Source organism: Moschus berezovskii, chromosome 3 (assembly GCF_049115385.1).
Source record: "Moschus berezovskii isolate FMDL1 chromosome 3, NW_MosBer_1.0, whole genome shotgun sequence".
NCBI classification, from domain to species: Eukaryota; Metazoa; Chordata; class Mammalia; order Artiodactyla; family Moschidae; genus Moschus; species Moschus berezovskii.
The window spans coordinates 14,002,989-14,027,368 of record NC_142462.1 but is presented as its reverse complement, the minus strand read 5'-3'; the positions used below and the strand labels follow the sequence as shown (position 1 = coordinate 14,027,368).

The 24,380-nt window shown below is 42.1% G+C and overlaps 1 protein-coding gene across 7 annotated transcripts in view; it reads right to left on the bottom strand.

The window, feature by feature from the left end:
- The window catches only part of CDK14 (cyclin dependent kinase 14), a 683,048-nt gene that overhangs the window by 412,054 nt on the left and 246,614 nt on the right, over positions 1-24,380 (bottom strand). For all 7 annotated transcript variants that reach the window (XM_088833154.1, XM_055420391.2, XM_055420393.2 and 4 more), the window contains one exon: positions 403-497. In XM_088833154.1, the coding sequence (XP_088689280.1) occupies positions 403-497 (95 nt within the window). The remainder of the gene's footprint in view (positions 1-402; positions 498-24,380) is intronic.

Genomic DNA, 24,380 nt, shown 5'->3' with positions numbered 1-24,380 from the left:
TCTAAATTATAAGTATCAGCCTTTTCTCTACAAAAATCACCCGAATAAGGATGCTTTTCTGAAACCAAGTTATAAATCCAAAGAAGAAAACACTGTTGTTGTCTGTGAACTTCCTTTGATGGAGTGATCACCATCATGTTGTTTTATATTACTTGATAAACCTGAAATTTAGAAAGTGTACTAGTAACAAACAGGTTATAACAGATCATATAGCTAATGAAACTTCAACTGAACATTTTTTCTGGATTTTTCTTTAAAATACATACCATTCAAAATTATGCAAAATAAGTCTCACGTACTCAGATAAAATATTTCAGTACAGCTACCTAAAGACAAAACTCTCTGAAAATACTATAAGAATTTTGCTGATAACTGTAAAATCTGAATTCTCATCTTACTCACCACATATTCAAACACGAGTGTCAGTGTCTCCTTGGTGTGGATGATGTCATGAAGTAGCACGATGTTAGCGTGTTTTAGTCCTTTTAACAGAGAGGCTGTAAGATAAAGTGAACAAAGAGATAAGTTATTATGGGCAACAACCAACGGATAAGCTTCTTTCATTGTACTGGTACATCATCAGATGAAACATACCTATTTTCCCACTTTCTATGCCAATATAGATATGGCTTATCTCCATGTGTATGAAATATATAGTCTGCTGATGTTGAATGGAGGTTTCTGTAAGTATTAATTACAGTCTGTTGGTTGATGTTGTCATTGAATTCTTCAATATATTTGCTAGTTCTCTGGAGAGTGGTTCTTTCAATGACTAAGTGAGGGCTGGTGACACCCTCAACTGTAAATGGGGGTCTGTCAATTTCTTATTTGAATTCTCCTAGTTTTGGCTTTGGGTGCTTTGAAGCTGTAGTTTGCTCCATGTAACATTTAACATTGCTGTATTCTGCAAATCAGGCCCTTTTATCAATACTATGTATTGATAGCATCTCTTTGTCCCTGGTAATTTTCTTCACTCTGAAGTATTTTGTCTGATATTAATATTGCCACTTCAGCTTGACTTTGATTAGTGTTCATATGGTGTATCTTTTATATATTTTCTTTTTTTCTTTTGGCCTATACCAATGACCATTCAGATAGAACAGAAGCTTTTTCTATCATTGTTAATTATTTTAGTAACACTGTGTCTTCAATTTTGGTTTTTGGTATATACCCTAAAGAGAAAAAAGAAACACAAAACACATGTTTTTCATGTGTTCTATCAGGAACTTGTAATTGCTCATATATTCATGAAGTATTTATTGAGAACCTAGTTACTGACACTGATGGCCCTAGAAAAACCTCAAACACTTGATACTCAATAATGTTGCAAGCCCAGCTCTTTAAAAGGGGATTTATAACACCAAATGTGAACCCCAATGTAAACTCTGGACTTTGGGTGATTATCAGGTGTCAAGGTAGGTTCATCTATGGTAACAAATGTACCACTCTGGTGAGAGATGCTGACAGTAGGGAGGGTTGGGGTGGGAGGCAGGGAGGAAAGTACATGAAAATTCTCTGCACTGTCCACTCAATTTTGCTTTGACCTTAAAGCTGCTCTAGAAAAATAAAGTCTATTTAAAAAAATAAAAAGATATACCTATGTTTTAATATCCTAAAAGAAAGACCAAATCTAGATTATCTAATATTTTACTCAAATAAAATGATATTTTAGATATGGAGTCATCATGCAAAAAAGGCTGTATAGGACAGTCCCCAGAGAAGAGAGAGATATAACGTGAAGACTGGCCCATTCTCGTATGATCCCAATGAATGCGAGCTCCTGTTTTATTATTGCCTTGAATTTCCACTGTCTTCACCAGGCAAACCTACTTCAGGACTATAATATATCTTTAATCCCAAGATATACTTCAATAAATACCTAATTGGCCCAAAGAAGGCCATTCAGACTGAGAATTCGCTGGTGTGTCTGGTTCCAACACCAGAAGACCATGAAGAAGTATGTTTCCTCTGAAATCAAATCGGCAGCTTCATGAGCTGCCCAAGGCCAGGGAAGCTATCCCAGGCCTACAAAAAAGTGAAAATGTTTTGGACTTCTCTGGTAGTTCAGTGGTAAAGAATCCACCTGCCAATGCAGGGGACACAAGTTCAGTCCCTAATCTGGGAAGGTTTCATATGCAGTGGAGAAACCCACAACCACTGGAGCCAGCACAGTGGGGAGCCCATGAACTGCAGCTGGAGAGGAGACCCCACTCACTGCAGCTGGAGAGGAGACCCCACTCACTGCAGCTGGAGAGGAGACCCCACTCACTGCAGCTGGAGAGGAGACCCCACTCACTGCAGCTCGAGAGGAGACCCCACTCACTGCAGCTCGAGAGGAGACCCCACTCACTGCAGCTCGAGAGGAGACCCCACTCACTGCAGCTTGAGAGGAGACCCCACTTACTGCAATGGGAGAGAGCCCGTGCATGGTAGCGAAGACCCGGGTCACCCAAAAATAAATAAATACAATACATACATGAAATATTTAGATTTATCAGAGCTTTGTAAAATTAGCACTCATGACAAAATACTTACCAAAAATAACAATAACATTACAGCATGCAACTTTGAAGAAATAAGCACCACAAAGATGAATGACAGAGTTTAGTATTGTTAATTCCAATCATTTACAATCTACTTTCTTTTAATTATTCAACCATCAGCCTCAAACAACTGAAGCATATTACATGGCTAATTTCCAGGCATTCATCATTAATCTGGGGACCGGCTTCACATGTGCTCATTTTAAAAATGACACTTGGCCCCACATCAGTCTTCTAAGACAGACTCATCCTTAGAGATCAAGATTTCAAACCACAACAGGGTATTTGGAAACGATGGCCAGGCACAGTACTTCACACCTACACAGTGTGGGAATATGCATAGGTGAAATGAATTAAGGACCTAAAGGGGATCACACTTATGAAAGGAACCTAGCTTTGTGAGGCAAGTTTTGGAAAGATATATATCTTTTGTAATTTTGTCCAATTTCATTTTTCAAGTTATCCCCTCAGTTTGTCAAGCGCTGATCCATCCTTATCAACAAGACCTACAAAAGGGTAGTGAAGCTTACAATCCATGGACGATCCAAGTTCTAGGAATCCTTTGCCTAGGAATTTTGTTCTTGCTTTTATTATGATGATTATTACTTTTCTCCCACTATCGCTTTGCTTCTCTGACAATTTAGACCTAAATTGTTTCCCATTTCTCAAAGTTATGACTTCACGCCCATCATTTCCCATTGTGTTTTTCCTACAATTTCAGTAAAATCAAATCTCTGCCATCATTCATCCTGTGAAAAAATATCTTAACTGTGACCCATATTATATTTTAAAAAAGGCCATGCCCTTTTTTGCCTTTTTTGGCTGTGCCCCATGGCATGTAGGATCTTAGTTCCCCAACCTGGAATTGAACCCATGACCCCTGCATTAGAAGCAGAGTCTTAACCACTGAAAAACCAGGGAAGTCCCTGTCATTTCATTTTTTTTAAACATATTTTTATTTTACCATTTCTACAGAAACACTCAAAGCCTCCACATTTCAATGTATTAACTCTCAATTATTATAGATTTTAGACTTCTAACTATATTTGCATACACTTTAGAAAACACACTATCTATTAAATAACGAGCAAGAACTGTTTGAAAGCAAGCCCTTTTTCTTTTGAGATTAACATAATGAACTTGTATTTGGAAAAGGATAAGCCATTAATTTCAAAACTGATGGCAGAAAAATGGCATTGAAGGGCACAAAACCGTCCACAATATCTACCAACATGAGGGTAGGTGACAGACCTGACTACCTTGAAAGCTGCCAATGCAAAAGTCTCCGCTCCAAGGCAGGTGCCAGATACTGTGATTCCTGCTGTTACCAAGGCGAGGAAGTCTCCTGGCTGCCAAGTGGGTGCAGTGATTAACACCTGCAAGTCCTAGAGCCACTGCGTCTCCCTTTGCAAGACAAACACTGTCAAAATAACACTCCATGGAATCCTAATAATATCTCAAATGTACCACATGTTATTTTCTCATCGTTTACATACAAAACAAATCCTGTAACACTGGCTTTAATAATCCCAGCACACTTGGTTTCCCGCAAGTTTTAAGCAAACATATGTCAAACATTTTAAATCCATTTCACCAGTGAGGCTTGGAAAGGTATAATTCTACATGACATAAAGGACTTGTAATTAAGGTTGAGGGTAAAATTTCTAACAATCATTTTGGGGCCGTGTCAAAACGATACAAAAGCAGAGAAATGCATTGCTTATAAAGACAACCGCAAAGTCTTGGCAGGACGGCAGGACACACAGAGCCAGCCCTTAGTGCGGGAACAAGTTCATTCACCCACTCAGCCACCGCACACAAGCCGCGACCTTCCATGTTCAGAAGAAACACCCTAAGTTTCCACTCTTGAGGTGAGACAGATACAGTTTACCTAAACACCACCCTCATCATGACTAAAATAAATCATGAGTTAGCGAAAAATTCAGAGCACGTTCATTTTTGCACTGAAGGGGTTATTTTAAAAGCAATGTTAACAAATAAATGGCAAATAGAACCTTTCTTTACTAGGTCAAATAGTCTTCTAGGTCATTATTTGGCATTGACTGTATGGATCACAATAAACTGTGGAAAATTCTGAAAGAGGTGGGAGTATCAGACCACCTGACCTGCCTCTTGAGAAATCTATATGCAGGTCAGGAAGCAACAGTTAGAACTGGACATGGAACAACAGACTGGTTCCAAATAGGAAAAGGAGTGCATCAAGGCTGTATATTGTCACCCTGCTTATTTAACTTATATGCAGAGTACATCATGAGGAACGCTGGGCTGGAAGAAGCACAAGCTGGAATCAAGATTTATGGGAGAAATATCAATAACTTCAGACATGCAGATGACACCACCCTGATGGCAGAAAGTGAAGAGGAACTCAAAAGCCTCTTGATGAAAGTGAAAGAGGAGAGTGAAAAGGTTGGCTTGAAGCTCAACATTCAGAAAACAAAGATCATGGCATCTGGTCCCATCACTTCATGGGAAATAGATGAGGAAACAGTGGAAACAGTGTCAGACTTTATTTTTGGGGGCTCCAAAATCACTGCGGATGCTGATTACAGCCATGAAATTAAAAGACGCTCATTGGAAGAAAAGCTATGACCAACCTAGATAGCATATTAAAAAGCAGAGACATTACTTTGCCTACCAGGGTCCGTCTAGTCAAGGCTATGGTTTTTCCCGTGGTCATGTATGGATGTGAGAGTGGGAAAGGAGAGATCACAAATAAACACACTCCAAGCTTGCTCACTCCCCTTTAGCCTCTGGAAGGAATGAGTGTGTTCACATTCTCCCCTCATCATTTACGGGTTCCCTTTCTGTGTCAACCCCAGTGGTGTGGGCTGGAGGTGCTGCTACCTGACTTTTCCAGAAAACAAAGATTATTACCTATTATTACCCAAGAAAGCAACCATATTTCAAACTGCAACCACAGTAGACATAAACTTTTTCCTCAAGCTCACAGGTAGACAGCTCTGTTAGTCACTCAGTGTGTCGAACTCTTTGTGACCCCATGGACTGAAGCCCTCCAGGCTCCTCTGGCCATGGGATTTTCAGGGCAAGAATACTAGAGTGGGTAGCCTTTCCCTTCTCCAGGGGATCTTTCTGACCCAGGGGTCAAACTCAGGTCTCCTGCATTGGCAGGCAGGTTCTTATTCATCTGAGCCACCAGGGAAGCCCAGATAGATCTAAAGCTGTTGATATTCACCTTATACTAGAAATAGTATACTTCCTTCCTTCACCTACTTTGTTATTTTTTAAATGAAGTATAGCTAATTTACAATACTGTGTTAGTTTCAAGTGTACGGCAAAGTGATTCGGGTGTATACACACACACACACATTCTTTTTCAGATTCTTTTCCATTACATGTTATTATAAGATATTGACTATAGTTCCCAGTGCTATATAGTGTTCTTGCCTGGAGAATCCCAGGGACGGGGGAGCCTGATGGGCTTCCGTCTATGGGGTCGCACAGAGTCGGACACGACTGAAGTGACTTAGCAGCAGCAGCAGCAACTGCATATATGTTAATCACAAACTCCTAATTTATCTATTCATTTATATTCTGCAAGAAGTTCTCACTTACTTGCTACTGCATTCTGAATATTTTGAAAGCAAAAATATTCTGAATGGGAAAAACTTAAGGGCAAATAAGAACAAGAAGATAAACGCACAGAAAGACAAAAGTGCTTGACTGTGTGTGTCTGTGATGAGGTGATCACAACAGAGAAAGGAACTCATGCCTGCCCTGAAAACCAATGTGCAGCTCCAGGGTAACTTGTGCGTCATTCCAGAAGGTATGCTGCCCACTGTGGCTGCATATTAGGAGAAATACTGTAGTCCTGTTCAGTTCTGAATCTTCCGCTAAATGAGATTTGATCTAAAACACACAAACATGCACAAACCATAAACTAAGAAGTGAAAAAGTGAGAGAATTAGGTAAAAAAAAAAAAAAACAGAATTGTATTTTTCACTTCATGTTTACTTTTTACACTTTTATACACATATATACCAAATTTGAGCTTCCCTGGTAGCTCAACTGGTAAATAATCTGTCTGCAATGCAAGAAACCCCAGTTGGATTCCTGGGTCGGGAAGAACCTTTGGAGAAGGGATAGGCTACCCACTCCAGTATTCTTGGTCTTCGCTGAGGCTCAGATGGTAAAAAATCTGCCTGCAATCCGGGACATCTGGGTTCAACCCGTGCGTCAGGAAGATCCCCTGGAAGAGGGAGTGGCAATGCACTCCAGTATTCTTGCCTGGTGAATCCCCATGGATAGGGGAGCTACAGTCCATGGCAGAGTCTGACAGGACTGAGCAACTAAGCACAACACATACCAAATTTACATGAAAAAGAGTTAACTCTTTGTTATGGGGAAAGCGATCACAGCTAATCCAAAACACAAAGTTAAAACGCATGTGATGCCCTATAAACTTAATTTAGCTAAAATCACATTAAGGATTTAGAGACATGTTTTTCACTCACCAGATGCTGTCCAAATGTGGAAGGATAATAAGACAAGTTAGGAATACTTTATAAACATCACAAAACTTGTTTTCCATTGTTTTACTTGCTCCTTAGCTGAGCCTTGCTGTTGGGGAATAGACTAACTTCAACCCCACTACATATTTCCCCTGCTCTTTTCCCCTCCCAATTTCCCCAACGTCAGACCTGAAATGCAGTACTGGCATTACACCTCAACTATTCTCCCTGCCTTCAATACCTGTGTATCTATCCTCTTGACTACTGTCAAAGATCAGTCATCTGGGGTCTATTTCCACACTGCAGCCTCACAGGACCACGTGGACCGCTTCCTAAATCACTCAAAGAAGACATTCCTCTAAAAGTATAGCTTATCCACATGAAATAGCCAATATTTGACATTTTTGATCTACTGACACAGCAATTTCCAGTGGCTCAACCCAACAGAGTTTACCTGGTTCAAACCAATTTTAACTTTTTCACAGAGGCATAGTTACTTTTCCCATTGTTAACACTGAAACCAATTAATCAGCTGCCAAATGGTCAATAATCGATCCTGAATAGAAGAAAAAAAAAGGAAGACTCTGTTCATGAAATTATGGTTATTGATGAGGGGAGGGATATAGAAACAATTTGTACAGGTACTTTTCGATAACATTTGAATTGTTATGATAAAGATATATTCCTTTTATAATAAAAGAGATACCTGGAAAAGTTCTTTATTACTATAGATTGGTCAAAGAAAACTGGAAAAACACTATAAGATTGGCCAAAGAAAATTGAAATAACGCTATAAAATAGCATGCTGTGTGCTAAGTCGCTTCAGTCATGGCTGACTCTTTGTGACCCTGTGGACGTAGCCTGCCAGGTTCCTCTGTCCTTGGGATTCTCTAGTCAAGAACACTGGAGCAGGTTGCCATTTCTTACTCCAGGGCATCTTCCCAACCCAGGGATTGAACTTGCAGCACTTTCGTCTCCTGCACTGGCAGACAGGTTCTTTACCTCTATCATCACCTAAGAAGGCCTTACAAAAGGTATACTGCTGTTTACACAATTAATGTGCAGCTACTAATCCCTTCTCACAAAGGGACTGGTGCCAGTCCTTGCATTATAAGGGTTTCTTTTCATATCCTGGAACTTGGGAGGCCTCTAATTTGCACTGAAATCCAAAATATTGAAAGTTTTTCTTGTCTAAGTGGTCACTTTCCCACATTAAGATTAACTTACTCACTGCAAAAGACTTCTACTCTTGTTTCCAACTACTTCCAATTGAGGGCTTCCCTGGGGGCGCAGTCGTAAAGAATACTCCTGCCAATGCAAGAGACACGAGTTCTATCCCTGGGTCGGGAAGATACCCTGGTGAAGGAAATGACAACCCACTCCAATATTCTTGTCTGGAGAACCCCACGGACAGAGGAGCCTGGTGGGCTACTGTCCATGGAGTCTCAAAGAGTTGGACACAACTTAGCGACTAAACAACTCCCAGTTGAACCTATAAATGACCCACCAGCTGCCTTTCTGCTCCAGCTAATCTTGTTCCTATTTGCCCTTGGACACAGCAATGCGTATATAGGTTGTGCATGAGTACAACCTCACTAGTACCTTTGGCAGAAAAAACAAACTCACGCCAGCGAGCAGGGTGGGAGACAGTGGTGGTCACGCTCCACGTGCGGTCTCTATGCAGGAAGGAGACCATGGGGGAGCTGAGGGTTACGCAAAGACTCGGCCACAGTTGTTTTTGTCGGGCCATAAAAACCAGGTTTAACAGCGGTTAGGCAATTAACTTTTTCAAACTATTTTTACACTTTATTATGGTGGGTTACACGTATAGACAGAATATTGCAAAGTACGCAAAAAAATGTGATTTGGCATCAATCCCATTATACTTTCTGGTTAAGAAGAATCAACATTTATATCATAACATTAATAGCTATCTCTGTCTGACTAGACTTAAATAACATCTCCCCACATAAAATTGTATTCTTTTATAAAAGTTAAAATAATCTGAAATCATAAAATATACTCCTTGCCATGGCTGCAAGTCCTAGTCTGAGGACCCGCATCTGAGACGCTGGCCCTTGAAAGCACTGTCGGACTCCTCCACCAAGCAGGGTAGGTTTTCAGACATAGGACTCTCCACCTGCTCCTCCCCACAGCCATGGCCGTGGTCCCACCATGAGGTGCTTCGCAGTGCAGTGCTTCAACTACCTCTCAAAGTCAAGTGGCCAGTGAATGAGGCCCCACTGCAAATCTCCCAGATACAAGGCTACGGGCACTGGGCCCCAGAATCATCCAACAAGTAGTCAACATCCACTATGTGTCAGTCACCACAGGGAAACATATACGCTTCTGTTCTCATGGAACTTGTATGTTATAAGTCAATCAAGTTTTCTATTCAGTCCTTACATGTCCTAAAGTTTGAAAATCACAGTGCTATGCTATGGTTTTTAAATACAGCAATGGGTAACTACTTGAGGGGTGTGTGTGTCTGTGAGTGTGGGTGTGTCTATGGACTTAGCCATACTGCAATCTGCTCACTGCTCCATGAGCAAGTAAATAAAAACAGCATTCGATCAGTTCGTGTACCTAGAAACTACTTCTATCTCTGTTTCTCTCTGTCTCTCTCTTACACACACACAGCCATTAAGATAGATTCCACCGAAAAATATAAAGTCTTGGGCTAGGAAACAAAGAGAATTGTTTATTCTGAAAATCTGATGGCATTTTGATGTATGTGGATTTTCTCCTGCTCATTTCAAAACCCCAAAAATGTGAGGTCATATTTTCAACATGAATAAAATGTTGAAAAGGTCATGATTTATAAGGCCTTTACAATTCCACCACAATTTCTAAAATCTGTGAAAGAGCTAAGTTTTATATAAAATGTTTGCAATACATACTGCCTCAGGACCAGAGCTTCGATAAACAGAAACCAACAGGAGGTCTGGAGATAACTGGAAACAGACAATGAGCAAAGAAGGAGAGAAGTGAGACTATGAAAAATGAACATGAATCTCAGTGGGGGTTCATTTCTACCCTTGAATATCCCCTGACTTGAAACTTCACACATAACATCACTTCCTCTGACTGAACAAGAAAGTCAAAGTTATAAAAATTACAAATGAAAGCAGAACTCAGTAGCGAGTACACAGCCCCAGAGCACTGTGTTTCTCACAAAATTAGTTCAGCTTCAGGCAGTCACGTCACCTTCACTTTGCCCTCCCCAGGACAGAAGTCACACCGCTGTCCCTAGGCCTGGACCAGACCTTGAATTCCCTTCATGTGGCCTTAATCATTGGTGGCCCAGGTGAGAAGCCAAGTTCATCTCAGCCAAGGAAGCTCTGCCCCTTTTGAGAAGGCTGCTGATACCCTGAGTACCAGTCTGCTCCCCTCAGTCACGTGGTCCCTACGATTGGTTTCCACTGATGCTCAGCTATTGATGGCACAACAGTTGACAGGTTCTAGCACCACTTAACAGGTTTCCTGGGTGGCACTAGTGGTGAAGAATCCACTTCCCAATGCAGGAGCTGTAAGAGATGCGGGTCCAATTCCTGGGTTGGGAAGATTCCCTGGAGGAGGAAATGGCAACCCACTCCAGTATTCTTGCCTGGGAAATCCCATGGACAGAGGAGCATGGCAGGCTACAGCCCATGGGGTCGCAAAGAGTCAGACACGATTGATCATGAACACACACACACACACACACAGAGTACCACCTACGTGTTCAGGAGTTTCATAAGACACTTAAGAAAAGCAATAAAGGACTCACTCAGGGATTGCCTTCCACCTGTACAAAGACAGGCTAGCAAACCCCATCTCTGAGAGCTCTCACTCCTCTCCTGCTCCATATAGCCTTGGCTACGGGAGCATTTGAAGGAGATGTTTCTATCTTTGGAAATCCAGAAAAACAAACACACCTGTGAAAGGCGAGTGACATCCTGAGCGTTCAGTATTTAGAATCCTATGATGATGATAATAAAACTGTTAATGCAAAGTCACATGGGCAAAATGGTATTTAATGAGTTTAGGGAGGGGTTCCTCCCAACCTCTTCTGAAAATAAGAACATTTAAATTGCTTCTACGCTCAAAAAGTTACTTCAGTACAAAAATAGTATCTTCTTAAAATTTTTATTAGAGCCTCATCCTTTTAAAGTCACTAGCTATTTGTCAGAAACTGGCAACATCTTAGAAGTACTAGATTTCACGCAAGGTTATCACACGATTGCTTAAGACAGAACATCTATCTGCTGTGATAACTACACAAGTTAAGTTAAAGACAAGGAAGTTGTACACTACACATTTTATGCTTCTAAATTAGCAAGGCAACTTCAGACTGTCATGGCAGTTTAAAAAAAGAAAAAGCCATGCAAGAAAACGACAAGGGGGAAGAAAAATAGTACTATGATCTCAAATTTTCCAAGAAACTTGTAGTTCTGTCTTCCATACTGTCAACCAGAGGACCTAGGGGCAGGGATAACTGGGTTTTACATTTATCAAGGAAGGCTCAACATTTGGTCCTCGAAAGTTGTGACTGTGAAGAATTTTTTAGTGTCTCTGCAAGACACACTTGAGACTTGAGACTGGTACCAACAACAGTTCCTGTTCATACAACCTGGCTTTCCATATGTGAAGTCAACTCCTGGACTATGACAAACATCCACCCACAATGGCCATGACTGCCATGTTCTCAAACGTATTCTGTCTCCTAAGGGCCCACACGTTCCTTGTTAATGAAATTTCACCTTGTTTCATATGCATCACATACACACACTCATATATACACATATATGTAAAATCTTCATGCATGAAAGACATCTTTCACTTAACACAAGGTGACTGAGTCATCACTCACAGCTCAAACAATCCTCATAGAATTTAACAGCCAAATGTCTTCCTCAAGAGCATCTAATCCACCCCTTCGCCTGACAACTGAGGAAATGAATACGTGGAAGTCTGGTCACAAGACTCAAACCCTGCCCTCCCGACCCCTTCACACAGGAGAGTTCTGTTTCTGAGATCAAAAGAAGCGTTACCCTCTCTCACTGCCTTGCTTCTCTCCGCTTCACTCCTCGTGTTTTGCTGTGATCATGGTTTCCCTTTATCTTCGTATCTTTCCAGGTGTTAAAGGCAGAAAAGCCTGCAGCTAAGAAGACCAGGAGACCAGGCATCACAAACCTACCTAACTCTTCCTCTGCAGCATTGTCACCCAGACTAAAGAGGTTTCAAAGGACAGTAATAGGTAAAGGGAGCTAAGGGGGCAGCTGCTGTTCAAACTGGCTTCTTAAAATCACATTTAGGGCTTTCCTGGTGGCACAGTGGGTCAGAATCTGCCTGCCAATACAGGGGACATGGGTTCGACCTCTGGTCTGGGAAGCTCCCAAATGCCATGACCCAGCATGGCCAAAATAGCCATCTTTTTAAAAAACTCACCTTTCTCTGTTCAAGCTCCTCCTCTTCTTCAAACATTTCAATGCCTGTCTAACAGGACACCCAAAGATCCGCACGATAAGGCTCTTAATTTCAGAGGCTCTGCCTCCCTCTACACCGGGAACTCCAGCCATACGGCACTTCTTGTCTGGGCGTGTGTGCTAAGTCACTGCAGTCATGTCCGGCTCTTTGCAACTGCATGGACTGTAGCCTGCCAGGCTCCTCTGTCCAACGGATTCTTCAGTCAAGAACATGGGACTAGGTTGCCATTTCCTCCTCCAGGGGATCTTCCAGACCCAGGGATAGAACCCACATCTCCTGTAGTTCCTGCATTGAAGGCAGAATCTATCTACTTCTGAGCCACCGAGGAAGCACTGTGCTTCTTGCAGATTTCCAATTCACTTCCCCTCTCAGACCTCTGGGATGCTATCTCTTCTGCTTCCTTCCCCATAGTCTCTGAGCCTCAGAAACCCCTGTCATCTCTTCAGAGCTCAGCTTTGCTGTCATTTCCTTTGAAAGGGTCTGCTGACGGCCAAGCTCAAGCTAGAAGCATTCATTTTCTGTCAGTCTCCGAGCTCGGTGAGTTGTCCTCTCCCAATGCTACAATTACCCGATGACCTAACTCCACCTGTCTGTATCCCCCACTCACTCATCATCTGCTTTTGCTCCAGTGCAGGAGACATCAGAGATGTGAGTTTGATCCCTGGGTCAGGAAGATCCAATGGAGGAGGGCCTAGTAACCCACTCCAGTATTCTTGCCTGGAGAAGTCTATGGCCAGATGAGCCTGGCAGGCTACAGTCCATGGGGTTGCAAAGAGTCGGACATGACTGAGGCAACTCAGCACACATGCATGCACCTGCTATTTTCACAGCAATCCCTTCAGTGCTGAATTCATAGAAGACACCTATTAAGTTCAGCTTGAATAATATGCCTGAACGAGAAAAATAAAATTCTGAAACGAACTCCCATAAATCGCCATCAGCAAGAAGAGTCCCTAGGACTCAGCTCTACTGTGGACTGGTTACAAGGTATTTAGTTCTGCCTGGATATCAGAATAAATCCACTCTCAACTTTGCAGTACCTGACAAACACACTGAGGCTATATATTTCACTGACTTTAAAAAGAAGCAAGGAAACATCTCACAGGATGTCACTAGGAGTTTTCCTTTCATAAGGAGGTGGAATGTTGTACACAATGCTATAACTAAAAAGGCAGTATTTTATTTCCACTCATATTTCAGATTATGGAAAGATGGTAAAAGATTTAAACCATACTCTATTTCTAAAAACTCCTATTAAAAACTAAAATTACATCCTTACATTTTTACCCAGCATGAGATAATCTCATAAACAATAAGGTGGTACCAATTAGAGAAGGAAGATGTTCTCAATCCTTATGTGGGTTTACAGTAGAGCCAAAGCCAACTCATGGGCTTAGTTTGTTTGCCCTGCAAAATGTTTTAGAAACTTATTAAGCACTGAAGAATCTGAGGTTTTCACATAAAATGCACAACTTCAGCTCTTCAGAAGTAACAGTTGTGGGTAAAAGTTGTTGTGTCTACACAACGGGCCCCTTACACAACACACTGCTGCTACGGTCTGCCATCCTCCTCGTCCTCCAGAGCGACAGAGGCTCTTTCAGCCTGTTACTTGAAGGACCTCTACATTTGTGATCTCTGAATTAATATTTCATGTGTAAAAAACCAACATCGGGTTTCCTGTGGTCCAATGGTTAAGAATCCACCTGCCAGCGCAGGGGTTGTGAGTTTGAACCCTGGTCTGGGAAGATTCCACATGCTGCAGGGCAACTCAGCCCGTGCTCTGCAACAAGAGAAGCCACAGCAATGAGAAGCTCTCCCACCTTGACAAGAGTAGGCCTGCGCACAGTACCTAAAGAAGGCCTGCGCACAGCAACAAAAACCCAGCTCAGCCAAAAATTAATAAATCTTTTATAAAAAAAAAATCCAGCATTACTTGGATCACACAAGCTGAAGTAATAATTATGAGAAAACTGGAAGCAGCCAATCAAGGTGGGTTTTATGAGTCCCACAGACCAACAAAAGAGAGAGAAAGGGAACTAGAAAGAGAAGAAGGAAGAAGTAACTACAGGAAAAATCACAATTCCTACCAAAGAAGAATAGACAGAAATGAAATTATATCCACTTCAAATGGTACACCTCAAAGTGCCACTGAAACACACTAGGCGGAACAGGTAACACCCTTACGGTTAGCAGCACAGGACTTCTTTTTCACATTATTTCAAATATAGATTCGTTTACTGAAAGATCTACACAGACCTCAGAGGGTATTTAGTCCAACACTTGCACTTTTCAGATAAAACATCTTGGCCCAGAGAGAATGTCAAAAGCCATATAATTTGGTATATCATTTCACCTCTCTAGCCCCTTTTCTCGAATTCATTCTCGGAGACTGATAAAAAAAAAATCAGGTAGGCATTAAACATGTGATATTCACCTCCTAAGAAAAATGAGAAGTAAACAAACACAATGGACTTATTCAAGGTAGCAAGAGTGAGTCAAGCGCCAAGCTGGGCCAAGAGCCAGATCTCTGATTCCCAAACCACAGTGCTAAGGCTTCTGCCCATAAAACTGTGGAGTTAAAAGTCAGAGAATGACAGGTAAAGCTCACGGGCCTGATAGACTTTACCCCCGATACACAAACAAAAGAAATGAATGAGGAGCAAGGCACTTATTAGAGAGGAAACCTAAAGCAAGAAACTCAAATCATTAATAATTAATGCAAGGAATATTTCTTACTGACAAGACTGTAAGGAAATAAACACACTCATACACTTTGAGGCCAGATATTACTGGAGTAGGAAGGGAGACTGGTCAACATTCATCAAAAATGAAAACACTTCTCATAGCCCCTGAGCCAGCATTTCTTCAAGGAATATACAAAGACCCAAGATAAGCAAGATACATTGCCAAGAATGTTCTCTTCAATGTTCTTAATAAATAGTAAGTGGCTCAGATCAATCTGCCTGCAATGTGGGAGACCCAGGTTCGATCCTTGGGTTGGGAAGATCCCCTGGAGAAGTAGATGGCAACCCACTCCAATATCTTGCCTGGAGAATTCCATGGACAGAGGAGTCTAGCGGGCTACAGTCCAAGGGGTCTCAAAGAGTCGGACATGATTGAGCAACTAACTGCCCGTCCATTGTGTTTTGGTTGAATAATATACGGCACATTCATATGACAAAAATTGCACAGCCATTAAAAAGAATGCAGTAAGTTACTATAAGCAGTGATATTGAAATGCATAAGATCTACTCAGTGGAGAAAAAAAGCCTCAGGTTCAAAGCAGTCTGTATTCAAAAGGGAAGTGGAAGGGGTGGATATACTCCACAAGGGCTTCCCTGGTGGCTCAGTGGTAAAGAATCTTCCTGCAAATGCAGGAGACACAGAATTGACCCCTGGGTCAGGAAGATCCCCTGAAGAAGGAAACAGCAACCCACTCCAGTATTTTGGCTTGGGAAATCTCACAGAGGAGCCTAGTGGGCTACAATCCATGGGGTCATAAAGAGTTAGACACAACTTAGAAACTAAACAACAACCACAGCACTCCAGAAGCTATGAACACTGCACCTAATGACACTGGGCTCAGCAGAAGCCTGGGAGGAATGGTAGTTTACTTTTCTCTTACATTTACTATTGTTTAATGCTTTTTAATCTAGAGATAGTATTTTATATTAATAAAATATACTTTTTATTAAATAAACATTTTAATGAAAAAAAATTCAAACTTCTTTGCTCTCTGCTCTCTTGTTAGGTGGGCATCTCTTTAACAAACTACTTATTCATTCATTCAACTAACATTCACTGAAGGCTTGTGATCTATTTGTGACTATCCAACCCTGGAAGTCAAGCTCTGTACGGGTTAAGTTGGAGTAAACACGCATACAAAGCCAGCTCCTATTGCTTGGTCGGCTCTGCCTAGAGAAACGTTTTGGTAAGTACAATCACTAGCTCTGCTTCTCTAAGTAAGATAAAGCAACTAAATGAAAAAAGAAGTAAGTATCCTGTTGCCAGCCCATCCCCCTTTGATGGAGCTGCAGAAGGAAAGACAGTAATAAGAGATGAGGCTCTGTTCACCCTTCCTCCGTTCACACATAACAGCTTTGGTGAAACGGACCAGCCAGAAAACAAACTGCTGCTGACAAAGAGTAAGGGGGAGGGAGAGACGGAAACAGCAGGAAATGACCCCACACAGGAGTAAGGCCCCAGTGTGAGGCTCCTGGGTACCACTTCGGTTACTTACACGACGCTCATCTCCTTCCCAATGAAACACCTCATAAAAGCCAAGGTCAGCAATGGGCCTCCAACCAGCTAATGACTGATCACACCAAAGCTGGCCACACCCATCCTCTGCCCAAGATCACAGGCCTAACCTACTCTGGTGTGGGAGACTGGGCAACTGATGTGTTTCTGTCTTTTTCCTTTTTTCCTGCTGCCTCAATAAACAGGTAGATTTTTCTGCCCCCTTTTAACTCCTGAGGTACTGCACAGCTTGATGGAAATGTGCAGGAAAGCTGCTTTCAGCACACTGAGATGGCCTCTTGCCCACAGTCCTGGAACATTCTAGTGTTCAGCAACAGCACAGACTGTGGTCTCTCCAAGAAGAATGTTACCTAGATCCTTACTTTATGTAAAACATCCACACTCAAGTGGACAAGAAGCAACACACAATAAACTGACTATCGGAGACCGGTGTAAGTGCCACGAAAGAGCAGTAAGTGGACAGCTGACATACTAAGGCAATGAAGAGGAAGGAGAGAGACCGCCCGACTGGAGCCAAGTGTGGGGTCTCATGAGACAGGGATCAGAGTTTCTCTAGAGAGACCATGGTGTGCTATAGGAAGATGGAGCATTCTAAGCTCGAGGAAACTGAGTGTTGGGAAAGAATAAGAGGGCCTTCCTTGGTGACTCAGATGGTAAAGAATCAGCCTGCAATGCAGGAGACCCAGGTTCAATCCCTGGGTCGGGCAGATCCCCTGGAGAAAAAACGGCTACCCACTCCAGTATTCTTGCCTGGAGAATGCCATGGACAGAGGAGTCGGGTGGACTACAGTCTATGGGGTCACAAAGAGTCGGACACGATTGAAAGACTAACACTCACTTTCTTTCAAAGAAAAAGAGTCCTAAATGGGGAAATGTTTGGTAGTTTATTTTGGTAGAAAAAGAAAATGTATGAAGAAAAGAAATGAAGACAAGGTTAGAGACAAAGGTTTGGGCCTCCCTGGCTTTTCTATACTATTGCATACTAAAAAGAGGGGAGGGCCAAACAGGTCCTGCACTTCCAGAAGATTCAGAAAGAGAGTGGACTGTCATCTAAAAACAGGATGCCTTTTCACATAAAACTAGTGACCCAAATGTATTCTTCTAGGGACCGTTTGACAAAAGAGATGTTAATGGAGAGAAACTAGATTACTAAATGCCATCCTAGCTCAGTGACTTAATACTGTCACCAAGGGGGAGAAACAATTCTCATTTCATTTTTTTCAGAAAATTTCAGACAGGTATTACATTAATGGAAATGAAAATGTACATGTCTAATAAAAGGTTAGCACTGAGTGGTGCCTGTTACTTGTCACATACATAATATAATTTACCACAACAAATTTAACAAGAAGGTTTGTTGGGAACATATTCAAATGAGTGGTACCAGGAAAGAAAGCTAGCAAAAACAATTTCCACTTGCCTACACACTGTATATTTGAAATTAGACATATTATTTCCTGCTAGTTTTAAATTACCACTTCATTTGTGATGAAAAATGGATTGTAAGAAGAATTCAGATAGGAGCTTACTCAATTTTCTGATGGAAATTTCACTTAGAAAATAACATTTCCAGTTAATGATAACAAAAGATGAAGAATATAACGAAGCCTTTAGAACGAGTGGGGTAAAAACACTGATGTCAAAAAATGTTTCATCAGATTTACTCAAAGTGATTCTATTGTTTAAATACCTTAAACTATGGAAAATGTGGTTTTAAAGGGCAGAGATACATATCATGCAATACTTGCTTTTAAAATGTCACATGAATTCATTCATTCACTCAATGAGTGTTCATTGAGAGACACTGGAGACACAGCAGTGAGAAAAGAGCGGGCAAACCCCCTGCCTGCATGATGCCCATATTCCGGTGGGGAGAGACCAGAGAGAACAAAGAAGAAAGAAGCGTACAAAATACGTGGTTTGTTAGCGTGTGATGCGCACCAAGGAGAAAAAGGAAGGACTTGGGTGACACTGAGACGTTCTCAGCCTTCATTTGTTGACCTCAGTCAGGGGTAAGGGCACGTGAACCACGCAATCTGGAGGCCAGGAATGAAACACGGTCATCACTCCTACCATCTCTTTGAAACTTTGTGCAACTAGAACATAACTATTCTATAAGTACAGAACATAGAGAAATTAGAGAACAGAGAAAATAAAGAATTCCCCATCTAGAAGTTCCAAGAAGATAATTTGGCTTCATCCTTCATTTTCAAGGAGAGATGGAAACCCAGTACAGGAATATATAACCCTTGCCTCCTAACGTTAAGACCAAAGCTCTTTTCACCATCTGTTCCAGATGAACACCATGTGAGCTGAAAGGGAGCTTTCACATGACTGAGACCAAACTCCTCATTTTGTAGATTACAAATTGAGATCCTGGGAAGTCAAATCCCTTGGCCAAAATCAACGTTTACTGAAGGCAGATTTTGAACTCACCTCTCCTAACATCCCAAGCTGACTACACTTCCACAGGCCTACTCCTTCAGCCTCCAGTATTAACTGCCTATGCAAACTGTGGAAAATTATTAGAGACGTGAATACAAGACCACTGGACCTGCCTGCTGAGAATTCTGTTTGCAGGTCAGGAAGCAACAGTTAGAACTAGACATGGAACAACAGACTGGTTCCAAATTGGGAAAGGAGTACATCAAGGCTGTATATTGTCACCCTGTTTATTTAATTTATATGCAGAGTTCATCCTGAGAAACACTGGGCTAGAGGAAGCACAAGCTGGAATTAAGATTGCCAGGAGAAATATCAATAACCTCAGATATGCAGATGACACCACCCTGATGGCAGAAAGTGAAGAGGAACTACAGAGCCTCTTGATGACAGTGAAAGAGGAGAGTGAAACAGTTGGCTTAAAACTCAACATTCAGAAAACTAAGATCATGGCATCCAGTCCCATCACTTCATGGAAAATAGATGGTGAAACAATGGAAACCATGACAGACTTTATTTTTTGGGCCCCAAAATCACTGCAGATGGTGACTGCAGCCATGAAATTAAAAGGCGATTACTCCTTGGAAGAAAAGTTATGACCAACATAGACAGCATATTAAAAACAAGACACTACTTTGCCAACAAAGGTCCATCTAGTCAAAGCTATGGTTTTTCCAGTAGTCATGTATGGATGTGAGAGTTGGACTGTGAAGAAAGCTGATCGCCGAAGAATTGATGCTTTTGAACTGTGGTGCTGGAGAAGACTCTTGAGAGTCCCTTGGACTGCAAGGAGATCCAACCAGTTCATTCTAAAGGAGATCAGTCCTGGGTGTTCATTGGAAGGACTGATGCTAAAGCTGAAACTCCAATACTTTGGCCACCTGATGTGAAGAACTGACTCTTTGGAAAAGACTCTGATGCTGGGAAAGATTGAAGGTGGGAGGAGAAGGGGACAACAGACGATGAGATGGCTGGATGGCATCACCGACTCGATGAACATGAGTTTGAGAAAACTCCGGGAGTTGACGGTGGACAGGGAGGCCTGGCGTGCTGCAGTCCATGGGGTTGCAAAGAGTTGGACACGACTGAGGGACTGAACTGAATTGACTGAAACTTTCCAAACTTTACAATTCAGTTGATAGGTAAGACTGGAGTTCCGATCATCCCCTGATTCTTGAAAATCACTCTGCCAGTCTCCCAAGTGGGGAACTACATTCAATATCTCTTTCACTCATTTAAAATAAAACAGGGTGTTGAAACAAAGATCGGGGTTGCTGGGCTAGAAAAGACAGGAGAAAAGAACATCTTAGCTTGAGAGGCTGACAGCTTCTGGTGACAGTGACAAGGTAATAAGACAGGCCGTCCTTCTCAGCAGGAAAAAAGATGTAGCCTGTGCTCTGAAACAAGTAATTTCCAGCCTCTCATCCATCTATCCCAAAGTATAAATGACAGAGAACTTAACTCTCACTCTTTGTTCTTCCCATATCTTTCCAGACGTCTGTAGTGGGTACAAGTTTTGGCTGCACTGAACTGAATGTCCCAGCAGACAAACCTGTGTGTCGGTTCAGAAAGGATGCACAAACCATCACCATAATACTAGGAAACAATTTTAAAAGGGGGAAAAAATCACTATTCATAAGCATCCAGGCACACATTTCATTTTTATTCTGAATGAAAACTGCATAATACTCTCTTGTACTATAATTATAAATAATTATATTTAAAACCAACGGTTTATGCTAGATAAGTTAACATAAGCACAGAATCCAGTGATGCCATGTGGAAGAAATCTGCACGATGACCAGAAAATACAAGTGTTTCTTAGGTGCAATTTGCAGGGTTTATATAAAACCTTTCTAAGACTCCCGAGGCACAAATTAGCCATTCATTTCTTCTACTTCTTTTTTTTTTTTTTTTTTTTCCGTCCTTGTCTGAATCTTGAGATACTCTCTGCTAAGTAGAGACCACTAAAGTACAGTATTCTAAAGGAAAAGAAGAGAAGGGGTGGGAGGAAATAAGCAAACAGGGTTCTCCACTTACAACCTATGTTACTAAAAAGCAACTTTGCTGTGAATTTCAGCACACTGGAACAGCAAGTTCATTATGACTAATGAAGTTCTTTGTAGGAAGGCTTCCCAGGTGGCACTAGTGGTAAAGAATCTGCCTGCCAATTCAAGAGACACTAAGAGGTGCAGATTTGATCCCTGAGTCAGGGGAGGAAATGGCACCCCACTCCAGTATTCCTGCATGGACAGAGGAGCCTGGGGGCTATAGTCTATTGTCCACGGGGCTGCAAAGAGTTGGACACAACTGAGCATATGCACACATACATGCAAGTGTGTGCGTCACACACAACAACAACAACAACACACACGCACAGCGGCTTACGCATAGTGGGGGAGAAACGGAGAGTTAGAACTCTGGGGAACAAGCTATACCGTCCAGTTTACACTATTAGCTATGGAATCCGGGGTAGGGCAGTTCACCTTCGGGACTTCATTAATTTGCTTACTTCTTTAATGAATGGGTGTGACCACATCTCAACATATTTTCATCCAAACTTTCTGCCAAACTTTCTCACTTGACTGCCAGCATGTCTGCCACAGCCAAAGGAATTCTGATCAGTGTCTCTGCTGTCATTCATATTATGCAAACATCCTGCACGTGTTTTTCCAAACAACACCTGCTTTCCCCTCCCCACCACAATTTTAACGTGCAACCAATCTAGCTTTGAAAATCATTACAATAAAAGATGTTCAGTATGCCTTCTGACACTGATGTTTCGAGACTCTGGAAATCTACGATTCATCCTACAAAACCAAGGCACATCTTTGGAAGAGATGATATCCACATGTCCCTCTGCCTAATTGCTCCAATTGTGGCAAATAGAACAAAAAGGCAAAAATCTAGCAGCAAAAGTCAAAGAAGGACAGGCTCTACTGGCTTATAAGTCCATCTCTAACACTCCTCTGGGCCAGCATGGCTTTCTCCTCTATGGAGAAAAGAAAGAACACAGCCAGCCTTTGACTATAAAACCAGGGAGCAACAAACAGACGGAATCTGTGACAGGAGAGTGGCAGCAGGTACACCTCTCCGTCCCGCTGTGTTATCTGGATAACTCTGACACCACGTTCTGACGTACTAAGCCCACCACTCTGTTGTCTAGAATTGCGCTTCATTTGTAAGTATTCCTAAAAGTATCTTTGTATTAGTGTATGGAGAAGGCAATGGCAAGCCACTCCAGTACTCTTGCCTAGAAAATCGCATGGACGGAGGAGCCTGGTAGGCTGCAGTCCATGGGGTCGCTACTAGTCGGACACGACTGAGCGACTTCACTTTCACTTTCACTTTCACACATTGGGGAAGGAAATGGCAACCCACTCCAGTGTTCTTGCCTGGAGAATCCCAGGGACGGCGGAGCCTGGTCGGCTGCCGTCTATGGGGTCGCACAGAGTCGGACACGACTGAAGCGACGCAGCAGCAGCAGCAGCAGCAGCAGCACTCAATTGTGTCCGACTCTTTGCAGTGCAAAGGACATAGCCACCAAGCTCCTCTACACATGGAATTTCCAGGCAAGAATACTGGAGCGGGCTGCCATGTCCTACTCCAGGGGATCTTCCCGACCCAAAGATCAAACTCACTTCTCTTGCATCTCCTAAATTGGGAAGTAGATTTTTTTTAACACTAGTGTCACCTGGGAAGCCCTTGTAATAGTGCAGCACATCTAAAAAAACTCTCCATGGCATACAGACATTCTCTCACATAAACCTCACACTTGATCACAGTGCCCGGAAATAATCGTTGCTCTGTAGTCCACAAGACTGAGGGAAAACAGCTCCATCACTTCATTAAACTCAAGAACTAAGTCTTGAGCCTCAAGGCTCAGATGGTAAAGAACCCAGTCTTAATGTGGGGAAGACAGGAAAGCACCAGGTGTTCAAGTAACCCCTGAAATCTGTGCTAATGTTTATGATTTTATATTTTCCAGATAAAGGAAGACTGAATGCTTACATCAGATTTCAAGAGTCTATAATCGAAGAGATGAACATTCTACCTGCTATTCAAGCTGGAGAAACATTACTCAAATACACACACACACACACAGTGTAGGTGGGAAAGAAGCAGGAGGAGAAGATAAGGAAAGCGAGTCGTGACAGTGGAAGTGCTTGCAGCATGATAGTTTCACTCGTATTTAGACAGCTTGTTGACAACCTTAGACCTGCAGACTGACTCGTCTGGAGTCTTCTATATGAGAGATACATCTGTATTCATCGTCTCTTTCATCCATCGCTCCTGTCCAGGGCAACCTCAACCACCTCTTCTCGGATGTCCTTGCAATGATCCGTTCTCTCTGATAACTTACACTTCTTTTTCAACTAGATCACTCCCATCAAACACACCCTTTAATTCAGTTCAGGCTCTTTTCAATCCTATGGACTGCAGCTCGCCAGGCTTCCCTGTCCACCACCAACTCCCAGAGCTCACTCACACTCACGTCCATCGAGTCAGTGATGCCATCCAACCATCTCATCCTCTGTCGTCCTCTTCTCCTCCCACCTTCAATCTTTCCCAGCATCAGGGTCTTTTCCAATGAGTCAGTTCTTCACATCAGGTGGCCAAAGTATTGGAGTTTCAGCTTCAGCATCAGTCCTACCAATGAATGCACAGGACTGATCTCCTGTAGGATAGACTGGTTGGATCTCCTTGTAGTAAAAGGGACTCTCAAGAGTCTTCTCCAACACCACAATTCAAAAGCATCAATTCTTCAGTGCTCAGTTTTCTTTATAGTCCAACTCTCACATCCATACATGACCACTGGAAAAATCATAGCCTTGACTAGATGGACCTTTGTTGGCAAAGTAATGTCTCTGCTTTTTAATATGCTGTCTATGTTAGTCATAACTTTTCTTCTAAGGAACAAGTGTCTCAATTTCATGGCTTCAGTCACCATCTGCAGTGATTAAGTCTCTTACTGTTTCCATTGTTTCACCATCTATTTTCCATGAAGTGATGGGACTGGATGCCATGATCCTAGTTTTCTGAATGTTCAGTTTTAAGCCAACTTTTTCACTCTCCTCTGTCACTTTCATCAAGAAGCTCTTTAGTTCTTCTTTGCTTTCTGCCATAAGAGAGGTGTCATCTGCATATGTGAGGTTATTGATATTTCTCCCGGCAA